The sequence below is a fragment of the Melanotaenia boesemani genome, chromosome 7, assembly GCF_017639745.1.
Source record: "Melanotaenia boesemani isolate fMelBoe1 chromosome 7, fMelBoe1.pri, whole genome shotgun sequence".
NCBI lineage: Eukaryota > Metazoa > Chordata > Actinopteri > Atheriniformes > Melanotaeniidae > Melanotaenia > Melanotaenia boesemani.
The window spans coordinates 27,204,186-27,219,345 of record NC_055688.1 but is presented as its reverse complement, the minus strand read 5'-3'; the positions used below and the strand labels follow the sequence as shown (position 1 = coordinate 27,219,345).

Sequence of the window (15,160 nt, the reverse complement as noted above, 5' to 3'; positions counted from 1 at the left end):
AGTGGTAGTGTATTTCTCAGCCTATGTAGCCATCACAGTGCTGCAGACTATGTGGAGACTGACATGATCACCCTCTTAGCATATATAGGAATTTAGAGACCATAAAAAACAGAAAGCTATACTTTATCATATTTTTATAGGTATGTGCACATGGAACCCTGCTGTCAGCATGCTCTCTCAATTATATACAAAAACACAAACACGCAAATACGGGGGGCTGTGCCTTCCATTTACTGTGCAAATGAGCTCTTATCTGATGGAAACTGATCCGACTGCACAGCAAGAGGCCTGACCTCTTGGCCTAATGCACACCAACACCAAAGACCTCAATGCCCCACAGACTGAATGAGCTCAGTCCTAGCTATAACAAGACACACTCAAGGGCTTGCAACTGATAAGACTACAGCTGACAGTCCATAACTGCATAAAACAGCATAATCAACAAACTATTTTTTTAAAAATCTAAGAAATTTCGAAAAGAGAAAATCTTGTAATTGATTGTTTTTGGGTGACAAATGATCAAAACTCCAAGATCTTCAGCTCACAGTCAGAAAAGACAAACAGCAAATCATCATAATGGAGAAGCCGTAACTTTTAGATACCCTTCGTACTCCCTGTCAGACCTGTTATAGTCTTCAAAGGCAAGTTGAAGTGATGACAATGCGCTCCTCTTACGCAGGAGAAAAAACAGCCTCTGCATGATTCTAATACCTGCAGGCACCACAGAGGTGTTCAACAGTAAGTAATGAATGCATGCGTAAATGAACGTCTGTATAGCAAACTTGTGTGTGTGTGTGTGTGTGTGTGTGTGAGTTGAGGGAGCTGGTGGGTGTTAATTGCAAACACCTGTAGTTTGTAAGCTGAGATGGTCCCAGTGACAGTTTGCTTAACACTTAACGACTGCAGGCTATATTGTATCTGTGAGCGTAAAACTGTCACAAAGTGAGGACACAAAGAGTGAACGTTCCTCCAGTCAAAAGCCTCGGATAAGATTATTATATACAGAGTCTCTGTTAGTTCACCAGTAATTAAGCCAATGGAGCTATGCTTTAAAAGTCCTTTTTCCCTTTTTAATAAGAGGCAATTGTTAGTGAAAAATTCAACATCATAATTTCCAGTGCTGCTGCGGAAGTGCTGCCCCCTGTTGGTGCCCTCGCCCTCATGCATGCTGAAAGGTGAGCACCCTGTTGTGGAGGGCATAGCTTTAATGGCAGAAATGCCACTCATGCTGTGTGGTAGTGTGTCTCTCTCTTTCTCACACACACACAGGCAGAAATATCTCAGCCTGTGATCCCAGTGGTAAAAGATTTAAGTTTCGGGTGGTGAGAGTTGGTGCTAAAGGGAGAGGAGGGTCTCTTCTTACAAGCGTCGTGTTGGGAGAGGTGCCTCTGTCGGCCACTCAGAGGCTCAGGGACAGAAACTCTTGATGAAGCTTATGTAGCCACATGACACCATGATATGAACAGAAAGCTGTATCGCAAGGATGCACATGAGATGCACACATGTAACCAGGGCACAATAGGGATACACTCACATTAATACATTAGTCACACAAAAACCATGCACATGCATGTACAGTTTGGAAAAATCTTTCTTAATAAAGGTAATTTGTTCAACATTCATGTAGAAATATTAACATTTTTGTATTGAGGAATCTAATGGCTAAGGTCTGAAAATCAAGTTCACAAGCTTTCAGGTGCATCAAAGCTGCAGCAGACAGAATAGCCACTTATTTCACTGAAGACAAGAAAATCATATTACCAACCTAGAAACATAAAAAGAGAGGACTTTAAATAGACTTCGGAGTAGCTGCAAAGGGATTTTATGTCAGTGGGAAAATAAAAATACTCAGCAGGTTAGCGAAATTGACAGGTAAATGCAGCACTTATTTAAAAAAGATTAAATACTTCATGCTTAAGGACAAATGCCACTTCTCTAATGTAATACCACCAGACAACAAACAGGAAAACAGAATATGTTCAGAGTGTGCCAGAAATTCCTCTTGCGAATGTTTTCATCTGCTTCTGTTGCAGGGCTGTTCACACTTTAAGACCCAAAGTTGAGGAGATTTAAAAAATAATAATATTATTAAACTGCAGGTAAGAATGTTAAAGAGTAAACTTTATACTATAATTTAGGACAAGGAATAAATCAGATCCAAGCAGAAACAATGACAACATTTAACCTTAAGCTACAAGTTTTAAAAAAATGTCTGAATGCTGGCTTCAATAAAACACACACACACTCACATCCTGTTGCTACAAGCCAAAGGATTTTGGTCAATAAAGCACAACTTCCCCTTCCATAGGTCAAGTAAAATATGTAAACTATCAAACAGCAGCTCACTCAGACTGAAGCTCATGCTTCACCAATATGTGTGGGCACCTCTCAGCACGTACATCACACCAAATAGCAACTTAACCTCAAATGAAAGAGATAGCATCTTTCTTGAATTGACAGGCATTGTGGGGGATCATTTAGTGTAACTTGATGTGGATCACACACTGTTCTCCGCTCTGGGAATTACCAAAAGCCATGTAATGGACACCACAAGTCAAATGTGGCCAATCCTGGCACACGGCTGCTCTGTCTATTAAGATGAGCATCTGCTTACTTCCAGAGGACTGCGGGGCTCAGGCTGGATGTCCTAAACCAAACTGATGTGCTGAGTGCTGAGCCCTGTGGTCACAGCATGAGCCTTACATAGAAGATGTAATCCCCCCCACACAGAAAAAGCCAAAAGCACCAGAGGCAGTCAGACAAGCTGGTTTCACAAACAAACTCAGAAATTAAATTTAAGCTGAGGCAGAGTACTAGCTTTTGTTGTTTTTGTATTTATGTGACAATAGAGACGGTACCTGGTGGACAGGAGCACTCATGGCCAACATCCCTTGCTGTCCGCAGTTTGGGCATCACAGCCACTACTTTCTGCAAGCACATGAAAACATGCAAATAAAAGTTACCAAATCATAGTGTCTCAACCTGTAACATGTAGTTCTAATTTATTTCTTTTTTCGTGCTGAGGACAGGATTTCTATCATCAGTGACTGTCACTCAATATAGAAAAAGCCAGATGCAGATCGCATGTATCTGTCCTTTAGGTTGTACTTTTAAAGAAATTCTTTTAAGGGAAATAAATTTAGCAAAATGCGCCATCCTTCACAGCATATGGCCTCTATTTTACGCACATTTACGCGCAGGCGAGCAGATATTCACATGAGCAACACGTGTATTTATCTGAGACAATGAGTCGGTTTTAGTACAATACATAACATGTACCTCTTCAACGAGCTTCCCTATTGGGATGCTCAGCTCTGAAATGAGGGTCCCATCCTCGTTTTGAAAGGATCTGTGCAGGGGTTGGAAGATGGACGCTTTCTCCATCTCCATCTGCAGTCGGTTCTCCAGCTGGTAGGTCTTGAAGCTCATAAGAAGACTCACGGTGATGGAGCTCAGGGATATCAGCAAGCAGAGAGCGATGGGTAAACCTGGCAGCCACCGGTGGACCACGGACTTGGGGACACACTGACACACCAGTTTACTTTCCCCGACAGAGTCGCTGGCTGTATCCATGCTGCGATCCAGCTTTAAAGTCCCCTCAGTGAGCATAAAACAACCCAGATTACTTCCTTGGTTGATAAAGTTCTGCCACCAAACTGTTACAGAGGTCCGTGAACCAGTCTAACTAAGCAGCGCACCTAACACATTCAATACACCCGACAACAGCTCTGTGGGCTCAGGGTTCAAAGCGCTGTCTTAAATTAGTCTTGGAATAAACTGCTGCAGCAGCAGCGCGCGCGGGGTTTATACCACGCGCAAATAGGTGTAATTGCTATGATTGCCAACCAGAGAAGATCGTCAGGTCGGAGTTTTCTGTAAGAGACTATCTTATTGGAGATGTAAAAGTAAAACAGATGGATCCAGGTCTTTCCTTTCTAAAGTTGCGCCCGCCCTGCTGACCACGTGGGAGGCTGCAGATTGACAGCTGAGTGTAAAACTGACCTGATCAACTCGGGATCGTTTCTCCATGCGTTCACCTTAACTCGTGTTATTTTTTCACGTGATTTCCCTTAAGGAATTTATTAATGACTTGAGATGTATGGATGAGGTGACATCCCTGCATTAAGATGTTCAGAATGATTTAAAATTATTGAACTTCCAAATAACCTCGGGCCAGCTTGTCATTGTAAACTTTTCAACCAATTTTATTTCACATAACTGGTTATACTGTTTTATTTATAGTTTTATTTATTTTTATATAATACAGATTTAATTTTCCTCGTGAGCGCACTTTGTTTTGGTAGCTTAAGTCATTTTAAGCCTCCGTTTTAAACGCATGACCCATTCACTCCTCACTGTAAGTAGTCATACTTTAAAGATTTTGAAATTTGAAATATTTTAACATCTCAGACCGATGTCAGCTCCGCAGCAGCAGTCTGTTCTCCATGTTTAGCGTCAGTTATGGTTAATGATGGCATTGTGGTTCAGAAACGACCCTCTATTTCAGACAGGTAACTTGTAATAATAAGTGCTGTTTGCTGCCATCATGTGGCCTGAACAAGATACTGCAATTAATAACTCGAAGTTTTAATCTGTTGTCACGTTTATTGACATAATGCAAAATTTACATAACCAGTGGAAAAAAGACAAATATCTACACAAAGTATATATACATTTTTTGCCTGCAATACCTTGAATAGAACAATCCTAAACAACGTTTGTGAAAGTAATTAAGGATTTAAGATTTTCTCAATGTTACTCGCCTACTTAATGCAGAGAACCCAAACAAAAAAACCAAACTGTACTTTCAGATAAAAAGCAAAGTTCCACCGAAATGTCTAGATGCTACAATTTCTATTTAAACTGCAAATAAATAGACCATAACTTGTAGGGTAGGGATTCAATGCATCAAAACAAAGCACAAGTATTAAACATAACTTCATAAAAGACATGGTGCAGGGGACAGGACACAGTTAAGCAGGACTGTGACTGATACAGTCAAAGTACAACTCTCCTGGAGAGTCAGGATGTAGATGCTGGTACTGCGCAACAAGATAAATGTCATGGTGACAGGCTGGCCCTGACTAAGGGTACAGGTCACAGGTTTAAAGGTTCAGGAGTTCAGCCTCATTTGCTACCACCGCTGCTACTGCGGCTGCTTCGGCTGCTGATGTCTTTGCTGTTGCTGTTTCTAATGCTGCTGCTGCTGCTCTTGTAGTAGCAGGAGAAGAAGGGATGTCGAAGGGCCTGCTCCAGACTGAAGCGTTTAGTGGGGTCGTACTCCATCAGCTTCTCAATCAGGTCAAAAAGTTGCCGGTGGTCTTCACCTTTAGACAACATGTAATGCTGTTGGGGAGGGAAGAAAATTTTAAGTCACTCCTTGGAAATGAGACATTTAGAAACTCATGTGTACACAGTGCTTGGTAATGGAACAGATTCTAACTTTTCTGGCACGGCTGGAAAGTTCATTTGATGAAACATTTTGTTATCTGTGTCATAGAGGTTATCTGGTTGGTATGTGTTAGGCATCAATAAACTGACATGAACATTTGATCAAATGTGGGAGAAGGCCAAACTGAGGAACTAAACCTTTTGTATCAATCTATATAAATGTATTATTTTTATTGTGCTTTATTGGAGGAATGCTGTTTCAGACCAAACTTATTTCAGATTTATTTGTTGATACAAAAATACTTCTTGTCAGCATTTTCTTACCTTGAGTGGCTTGCAATGTTTCCTCACATATCTACCAGCAGAGCTGTGAACATCCCAGTCCAACTTGTTTCTGTGAACATAGCGACGTTTCCTATAAAAACAAAACAAAAAGTTACAAATAGTGTTTAAAAAAAAAAAAAAGTTTAATTAATCACACATTTTTATATTTCAATTTCTGTCACTTGTAGTTTTTCAACTAAAACATAAAAGAAGCAAATCATCATCATGCAAGATGGGATGTAATCACCATTGGAGATAAACAGGCCGCTTGGACAGACATTAATTTTACCGATAAGGAGATGTGCTTGACAATTAAAACAGGCTTAAGTGCCATGCTGATTATTGCAACTATCAAAAATCTCTCTCAGTGGCCAGTTGTGAAAAAATGTAAACCTTAATTGTTATTGCTAAATATAATTCAGTGAGACCTGAGCAACAAGAATGATTAAAGGAAAAAAAAGTCTGCAGATTTCCAAATGAAAAGCGACATAAGAGTACAGTTAAAGATTTATAAGGTTTTAATCATTGATGGCAATATCTGGAAAAATGTAAATGCAAGTCAATGAACTATACTGGCCAGCTGAACCCTTTAAATCCACTAGCCCTTACCTGGTTTTCTCCAGAAGATTAATGGGGATGGGGCCCAGGACTCTCTCCATCATAGCAAGGTGCTCTTTACTGTCATGTGTCTGAAAGTGAGAAGAGTGTAGATTAAACTTATGTGCGGTGAAAAATGAGGGGGACTGTGGTAGGGTGTTTGCTTCATTATGGTCTCTACTGCCCCCTACCTGGAAGAGGGTAGTTCCGAGGTAATACTCAATCAGTATACAGCCAATACTCCAGACATCACAGGAATGGTCCCAGCCCAAGTCTGTAAGCCAAAATATATCATAAGCCACCAATAAAGGTTGCACTAGGTCTCATAGTTGCACTAGAAGTGCTTACCTAAAATGACTTCAGGAGCACGATAGTGACGTGTTGACACTACAGAAGTATGGTGCTCATGATCATAGGTGGCGTTACCAAAATCTACAATTTTCACGTCTGGGTTCTTCAGTGTTCGTTCATCTCGTCTCTGAGGCCAAAACAAACACATAAAAGGTCACACAGCTGCAAGTACAAGACATTTTTCACTCGTGCTACAAATTACACATTACACTACCTTGTCACGGTTGTATTCCAAATCATAGCCTGAATCTATGAAGAGAATATTTTCAGGCTTCAAATCTGTGTGAGTTAGCTTGTTCCTGTGCAGAACTGAAAGACAACAAAAATCTTAGATTCAAGCCACTTTTGAACAATAACCCTCACAAATGGTGTGCACTACTCACATTTTACAGCTTGAATGATCTGGTAAGCCATATGCCTGATTTGTTTAACAGGAAAAGGTTGGAAGTTGTTTTCTTTCAGGAAATCATATGTGCTGAGGCCAAGGAGCTCAAAGGCAATGCAAATGTGCCCATGGTAGTCAAACCAGTCCAGCATATGCACACAAGCACTAAAAAAAGAGATGAGAAAAATAAAAAAAAAACTGTTAGAAAAAAATAAAACTACTGTGCATTTGTATTGTGTAGTAATAACTGTATTTACTTACTATCTCCTGCCAGTATCCAGGGAGTTCAACTGTTTAAGCACCTCTACCTCAGACAAAGCTGCCTCTCGGTAGCGGTCTATATTTTTAATAATCTTCAGAGCCACTCGAGCTCCGTCACTGAAACATATGAAAGTGTGTAAACATTTTTTTTTAACTCTTTAAATAAAAAAAAAACTGTTAAGACAAAAAAGTAAGGAAACAAATAGATTGATTTCACATTAAGCACTTGTAAAGTCTTTAGAACTTACTTTGAGTGATCAATGCACTCGACGACTTTCCCAAAGGCACCTTCTCCTAGAGTGCACACAATCTCATCTATGGAAAATACAGAGTTCAAGTTAGACACCTAGCACTGACAAATTAAAGCATTGGCCTTTTGCTGGTACACTGCATGTTACATTGCTCCTTTTAACTATTAAAAACAAGGCTTTCAACAATGGCATACAACTCAATACTTAATGTTACACTGACAAGACATAACTAGTCAAACAATAAATAAATGGAATTAAAAAATGTAATTAAAATAAATAAAAAAAATAATAGAAATTAGTTTAATGGCCCAAATATCTCAGCCTTTAAAATTAATGTTTGGAAATAACCAGACGAGAGTGAGAGAGAAAGTGTGAACAACAGAAAAAAAAAAGTATATATTCTATACATCTCGCTCTCAGCATGTCTCCACTGTGATAGATGAGGTGACCCTCGTCATCATCCTCAACACTCCTGGATCTTTTCCTGCTCCTGCGGTGATGGCTCCTCCTCTGCACCGGAACCGCCGCAATCCGCCATCACATCAATAACCCATCAGCCAGCACCCGGCCACCACAATGCGACATCGTCATTCATTCAACCAGGCCAAGGGGGGAGGTGTAGGGGTGGATAGATTCAGCCCGTTCAGTAACACCACCAGGCGAATGGACGGAGCAGCAAATGCAAATTCAGCCCCGTCAGAAATTGGGCGCCAGCCACCACATGGTGTGTGTTACAGAAGAAAAACATGGCAACAAGATTTTCAGATGAGAGACTTTCTCAGAGTAGTACAGAAAAAAAACTCAACTTGATTACACTCTTTCTACATTATTTCTTTTTCATTGTTCCTACAGTGTGTTATTTCTTTACCATCACATCCCATGAATGCTCACTAAGATCACATCACAAATACTGGGTTCATATCTCAAACACACACAAGCCCTTACTTCCTGAGCCCCAATGTATCCTACATGTCATTACTGGAAATCATGCATAATAGGGTATGACATACAGATAAAGAAAGTCAAAGAGACAGATGTTTAGCATTGGCTAAACACCAGTGATAATGACCCCATTCAATTTGGTGATAAAGACAGGGGATGGGGGTAGAGGGGAGAAGGAGGTTCCCATACCGAGGAGGATCCATTCTGAGATGGGCTACGTCTGCGCCTTCTCTCTCTGGGTCTGCGGCTGCTGCGCCTGCTGCGCCCACTATGCCCAGAAGACTTGCTGTAGTGGTGCCAATCGCGGTCTCTGTCCTTGTAGGTGCCTTCATGACTGTTGTCTTCACAGGTCATGTCCCAGCTACAATCCAGAGTGTGCTGTTCCTGAGAATCCAGCCTCTGGTTTAAACTACGGGCCTCCAAATAATGCCTGCAATCAAAGGAAAGAACACATGCAGGTCAAAACAAACATTGGAAAACGCAGGTGAGGTCAAGCACAGCCCAGTACCTTTCAAGTTCAAACACTAAAATGACAACTGGATGCAACAGCACTAATGACCAGCCCACTGCCTGACACTCCCCTGAGCCTTTTATGTAACATTTGCTATTAGCAACATGCTAATTTCCCGCAACTAAATACACCACATCCTGTTCAATAAGAGGCTGCAGATCAGAGGACATTTATTACCAGATTATCACAGCATAAATAGTCCTGATGAGTGTACAAAATTCAACAAGTAACTTTACACGTTTGGGCAGATTTCATTTATATAGCCACCTCCTCAGCAACTCTAGCGTCCCACCTTTAAAAAGCATTCACCTTGACACAGAGCCCCATTGGCAGGTTTGAAATGCAGGTCAATGAAAGTTGATGGTGTGTAATATAATCCATGATACAGACATTAACATCTATGTGATCAGATATCCAAGACAAAAATTTACACCCCCCCCCCCCCCCCCCCAAAAAAAACTTTTACACTTATATATATATACACACCTTCCTTTAAAAAAGAAACACAACAAAACAACAACAACAAACAACACCCAAATGTGACTGATTAGAATCACTTGAAACAAACTCCACCCAAGCATGTCATGGTAGCACCTAAAAAAGACCAAGAAATCTCGTGGGCCTTAGCACCCAGTTGGTATCAAGTTGTCTTCCAAGAAATCTGCCTCTCTGCAGAATTAAAATTAGAGTAGATCTGGAAACAACTAATGTAACCCCCATAGACCATCAGGCAGGTCCACATAAACCTGTAAAACACAAATGCAACCTGAAGCTTTGATGAACAGAAAACGGCTCCTTTTTTTTTAACCTTTATTTAACCAGGTAAAAAAATGTTTGAGAACCACTTCTCATTTGCTTCACAGTGCTATAAGAAAAAAAAAGTAAAATAAGATAGTAAATAAGTTAATTCTAAATTCAAACTTATTTCTTCTGGTAGTTGTATCCAGGAAATATTAAGTGCAGTCTATGTATGTATACATCTGTATATTTATAAGAGAGAATAATGTTGGGTTCTAGCTGCCCATTATCATGATTTCTGAAATAAAAACACAGCTGACAAACTACTGAGAAGCTATTTGTTTTTAGTTTTAATGCATTTTGTTATGTTCAAATGAGCCTCTATTTTACTGCAAAGCACCTTATGGTATCAAAGTTTCCTTTGACAAGCTTGTGTTTGCTCACAGGGGCAGACAAAAGCATTGCTTAACAGCCATTTCTGCAGTGAAATAAGGACTATGAAAAAAAATTGAAGCAGCAAATTTCTTTTTCCCCCCCATTAGTCCTATAATGTCTGTATTAATCTGTTTTCTTTTACCCACACTGCAGACTAACCTTTGGTAGAACTTGATGTGCAGTGTACTACATTGCATCAGACCCACAGAGATTCTCATATCTATTTTTAAGCAAGAGACATCTGTTTTGGACCACAGCTGTGTACTTTTGGTTTAATTCTTAACTAGTAAAATTAGTGCTCTCCAGAAGTAACTTGCAGTAATTTCTAGTACCACAATACATAGTATTTGTTAATATGTCTGCCAGTTTTCCTTGAAATTTATGGCTATAAAAATATTTAGTTTTGGTATCCAAAAACATTCACCAAATCATACCTTAAAAATTCAAGCTGATGCATTTTCAGTCTCCATCACACAATTTAGGCCTTTAATATATTATTGAACTAAGTGTACCTTTCAATCCAAAAGCTCGAAAACACCCAGGAGCCACTTAACATTACTAAAAGTGATATTTACCCCTCATACATGTTGTGGTAACGATGAGTTCTTCTGGATCTATTTTCTCTTTCGCTGCTGTGTGAATCTCGTCTTCTCCGCTTATGACACTCCATTCTTTCTTCCCAGCTGTACTCATCAAGCCAGACACATGGGGAGCGCATTCGCTTTGAGTGGCGCATCTGGAAAGCATAGAAAACCTAATTACAAGTTATATAAACTGGAGCACCACTAAATCCAAAATTACCGTAAATTTAATAATCTATCAATGCCTGTACCATCAACAGCCTTAGTTTTAGGAGAAAAATAAATATTCCGTCCCACACTATTAAGGCGCGTGTACATGTGGACGCAGCCAAATAAAATGGAGGGCTGAAAAGCAAACAACGTTTTCGTCAATCTTATCTGGAACAACTTAGTTCCCCTAATGAGATTTAACGACAGTAAAAATTCGACACAAGCTCGAGAAACCAGCAGCAAATGATCTAGAGCTTGGCTGTTAGCAGGTAAATTCAACCCTCACCGGATGTTCACCGACTGAACAAACAGGACTGACATGTTTGGTGCCAAAATACGAACATATCAAAAATCGTACATAGGGCAGGAGAATTTTAATTAATGCAGAACGTCTCACAACACAACATCAAAACTAGTTTGCGCTCATGACCAAACAGTGGACTAACAAACAATAATAAACAGCCAAATTACTTTATGATACAGGGATCTGGTTAACCGTCGACGTTATGAAACAATTACCGAACTAAAGGCCTTAAACGGTTTGACATTGTCCAACTAATCCTGCGTTTAGTCGTCTGTAGTTAATTCGCATCCTGAAAATATACAATTAAATGTTAGGTAGTTTACAATGATTAGCTAAATTCGTCAACTGCCTAAACGTTTAAGGGATAAAAAAAAAGGGTGTACGCCTTTATTTTCGTGTTGATCGAATAAAGACGACCTACGGCCTGTTCCGACATTGTTACAAAAGCCCAACGTAAACTTAGAACAGAAACAAACCATGTTCGTAGGTGGTAGCTACCTAGTGTTTTAAAGAAAGCTTTGTGACAAATCGAAAACTAAAAACTGAGATCTTCGAGGATATAATCGTTAAATTGCAACGCTTCGTTAGCCAGACACCGCATCTGCCATGTTGGCGAGACGTTTATGTGAAACGACGTTAACTTTAGCGAACCTAATAAATATGCCATATAATAACATATACACGTTGGTATACCTTCATAAACAGCTGCGAAATGCAAAGATAAGATGAATATTGGTGGTTTTAAGGTTATATTGAAGAAAATCTGGAAATCTGTTTCCGACTTCTTGTCCTCAAAGATGGCGACTGTCCGTGGAACGCGATGGAACTTTCTTCAGCAAAATACTCACGACGTAACACAGACAAATCCCACCCACTGCAATGACTCATGGGATTTGTTGTCCTTCGCAGAGCCCTCGATATACAGTTGCGACATCCGTTCGCAGTAAGAGCGGTCACGTGGGTCATGGAGCCTCCAATAGTTCCAAAGAAACCCCGCGCTGCTATTCGACTACGGAACAGACAGCAGCGACCGGATTACTGAGGGTGGACTAAATAAACATATTATTGATGCACATACCCGTTTAAGCTGGATTTTTTTTAACTTGATCATGCTTAGGTTATGTTCTTCCATTTTTGTCTTGTTTTTAAATTATGCTTCATATATTCTTATGTTTTTAATATCTTTGTAAAGCCCTTTGAATCACCATGTTGTTGAATTGTGCTGTACAAATAAACTTGCTTTGCTTTGAATGTGAAAGGAAATGTCTCACTGAGTAACCAACTTGCTTTAACTAAAACTCGCTTGACCAACTGGTGAGACTGGCACAGACAGGCACAAGAAAACAAGTTAAACCTTTCAAAAAACAAACTTTTTATTGACATAAGACAATAGTGCAAGGCAATAAAGTAAATAAATCAGTTGCGGAGTGCATAATGAAATTATAAAAAAAATAAACCTAGGGGAAAGGAAACTGATGGATGTCAGTGTTCCTGCCTGCTGCTCCTGAATAAAGACTTTTTTTTTAAATGACAGTAATGGCTAAATTAGCTACAGAACAAATGTAGAACATGTATGTGTGAAAAAGTAATGCAAGAGTAAAGAGGGAAGATAAAACAGTGATAGTGGGTGAATAGAGATGCACAGGGAATTGGTGAAATATAAGTTAGGAATCAAATTTATTATTGGTCAGTTATTGGTGCATGGAACATGGAAAGCAAAAGGGGACAAGGCAGTTTTAATAAATATTTAAACTGTTAAATTAAAATTTAATGGAGAAAGGTCAGTAGGCTCTGGATAATTACCTAATAGATCAACCACTCTGTGATTTTCTGTTATATGCAACGGTTATATATAACATTTTACAGACAAGAAAACAATCGTGGTGAACTGTGCAGCATTTGGATGCTCCAACCAGTCTGAGAGGGGCTTCCCAATGTATGGATTCCCGAGGGACCCAGAATGGAGGGAGAGGTGGCTTGTAACGGTCGGCAGGAATAATTTTAATATAGCTGCATGAATAAGCAACAATAAGAAACTGTGTAAGGTACGTTATGTCTACAAAGGTGACAGAACAATACCTTTTTATTAAATTTTTAATATGTTTCCAATAACCTAAGTCATATTGAACATCAAATTAAATCTATGAATAACAATGCACTTGATCAGTATACTGAAATGAATAATATAAGACCATGGCCACACTTATTCGAACTAAACAAAAAAGCTGGGAAGCCATGGGGTAAAAGGACAAGATCTATAACATACAAAGGCAAAATACATTTTAACAAAAACTTATGACATTGAACAGACATCATTATTTTATTGCAGGATGTCCGACAGAATGTACATGCATTTTCGTGACTTATAAGACTGATATTGCATCGACTTACCTCTGAAAATTAATAGAATGCATTGGCAATGACCGCAGTCTGAGCTGTCATATTTTTCTTTTTTTCAATTAACTGTCCATATCACCTCGTGTCTCCAAAGAAAAGTAGAATTCTGATGTTAAACAGAGAGAAATGACATATCTTTTTTGTTGTTATACAGTCCATAATCAGTATTTGGAGCCTATTTTCTTCATTAGTTTTTGAACTAAATGACCCTGTCATTTTAAAACAAAGCTGAATTGAAGCAGATGATGATCTGAACAAGACACAAGTCTTTGTTTTTAATTCGCCCTCTTATGATATTTTATATTAATATTTGTATAAAAAGATCAATAATTGCTATTGTGAGCCTATTTTCTTCATTGGCTTCTAAACCAAGTGACCCAGTTACTTATAGAATGAGTTTCTAGAATACAAGTGGCTTTCAAGTTTTTGCAAAAACAGAAAATCGATTTTCTTTTTACACCATCTCGTAAACCCCTAGCATTGAATGAAACAAAGTTGAAGTTTGGCATAAAATAGATTTAAGGGACTAAAGGAGGAAGAGAGAAAAGAGAAAAAGAAAAAGAAATAAAGAACATAAACCAAAGGTGATTACTTAGCTACTTACTGAAGATTGAGTAAATAAGCTGCTGGGCTTAAAATCCCAATAACCATCAAAGTGAACATCAAACCTCCTTTAAAGAATTTTGAAGGAGCATTGCTAAACCGGACTATAACTGTAATGTTGATTATAAGCTGCCTCTTGTAAACTAGGCTATTCAAAATGTGGTTGTATGTGTTACAGCAAATGCTTGTTTAACTGCATATAAAACCCACAGTGAGGTTGCAGCTCTTGCAACTCGGTCGAGTTTGCAGAAGTCTTGCTTGAAAAAGATACCCATCTCTTTGCAAATCCTGGCATCTTTAGACAGCTTCCAGAAGATGTTGCGGTAAGGCCTCATGGTAAACTGTATTATTATATGGCGGTGTTTCCCCACGTCTCGTTTCTCTATGCGCTGCACCGTGTCCACAGCAGCGTCCAATGCTGAGGTGTGTTGTGGGGCTACTTTGGCCAGAATATTAAGAACTTCTTTGTGGGTATTTTCTTCTTTTTTTTCTTTTAAGCCTAGTGTTTTCAGGATCCAGCACCTTTTATTTTGCTTTAATTCCACCATCCTCTCTTTCAAATTGGCATTTTCTTTTTCAAGAACACAAAACTTCTTTTCCATATTGCTTAGTTTGGATTTGCAGTATTTTATATCGGCAGCGCTCACTTCAGTGATCTTAGCTAGATTAACCAGTATCACTGAGTTGTTTCAAAGTTTCCGGTCAAACTCATCAAATTTCGCAGTTTATTTCTCAGTAGCTGCAGTTAGAGCTGATAGCTCTGTGTCATCCTTGTTTGAGACAATTATCTTGTTGGGTGGCACCGAGGGTGTGGTGGGTGTAATCGGGGTTTTCCTTTTGGCTGAAGGTGTAGAAACTTCCACTGCATATCCGTGGTCT

General features: G+C 39.3%; 2 protein-coding genes across 14 annotated transcripts in view; both read right to left on the bottom strand.

Moving 5' to 3' along the window:
* Window positions 1-3,910, bottom strand: part of col23a1a (collagen type XXIII alpha 1 chain a) — a 131,570-nt gene extending 127,660 nt beyond the window's left edge. For all 11 annotated transcript variants that reach the window (XM_041991145.1, XM_041991143.1, XM_041991151.1 and 8 more), the window contains exons 1-2: window positions 3,280-3,910; window positions 2,859-2,928 (exon numbers count right to left, since the gene is read on the bottom strand). In XM_041991145.1, the coding sequence (XP_041847079.1) occupies window positions 2,859-2,928; window positions 3,280-3,609 (400 nt within the window). In that variant the 5' untranslated portion in view covers window positions 3,610-3,910. The remainder of the gene's footprint in view (window positions 1-2,858; window positions 2,929-3,279) is intronic.
* Window positions 3,911-4,595: 685 nt separating this feature from the next.
* On the bottom strand, window positions 4,596-12,131 carry clk4a (CDC-like kinase 4a). Of its 3 annotated transcripts, none has more exons than XM_041989955.1 (13): window positions 11,975-12,131; window positions 10,762-10,922; window positions 8,692-8,932; window positions 7,968-8,070; window positions 7,558-7,624; window positions 7,310-7,426; window positions 7,047-7,213; window positions 6,878-6,972; window positions 6,661-6,790; window positions 6,504-6,586; window positions 6,325-6,404; window positions 5,716-5,806; window positions 4,596-5,346 (listed from the first exon to the last, which is right to left on the bottom strand). In XM_041989955.1, exons 1-13 carry the CDS (start codon window positions 11,978-11,980, stop codon window positions 5,128-5,130), a joined length of 1,560 nt encoding a protein of 519 aa, XP_041845889.1. In that variant the 5' UTR covers window positions 11,981-12,131; the 3' UTR covers window positions 4,596-5,127. The 3 variants fall into 3 exon arrangements, with proteins under 3 accessions (XP_041845889.1, XP_041845890.1, XP_041845891.1); XM_041989956.1 differs by having other exon boundaries at window positions 10,771-10,922; XM_041989957.1 differs by lacking the exons at window positions 7,968-8,070; window positions 10,762-10,922; window positions 11,975-12,131 and having other exon boundaries at window positions 8,692-8,829.
* Between the last annotated feature and the right edge of the window lie 3,029 nt (window positions 12,132-15,160).

Bases quoted from the DNA above. Each gene is read 5' to 3' on its own strand.
- clk4a (XM_041989955.1), bottom strand. The intron at 7,427-7,557 runs GTAAGTTCTAAA...CATATGTTTCAG, and splicing joins GAGTGCATTGATCACTCAAA to TGACGGAGCTCGAGTGGCTC. The intron at 6,405-6,503 runs GTAGGGGGCAGT...TCTCACTTTCAG, and splicing joins TCGGAACTACCCTCTTCCAG to ACACATGACAGTAAAGAGCA.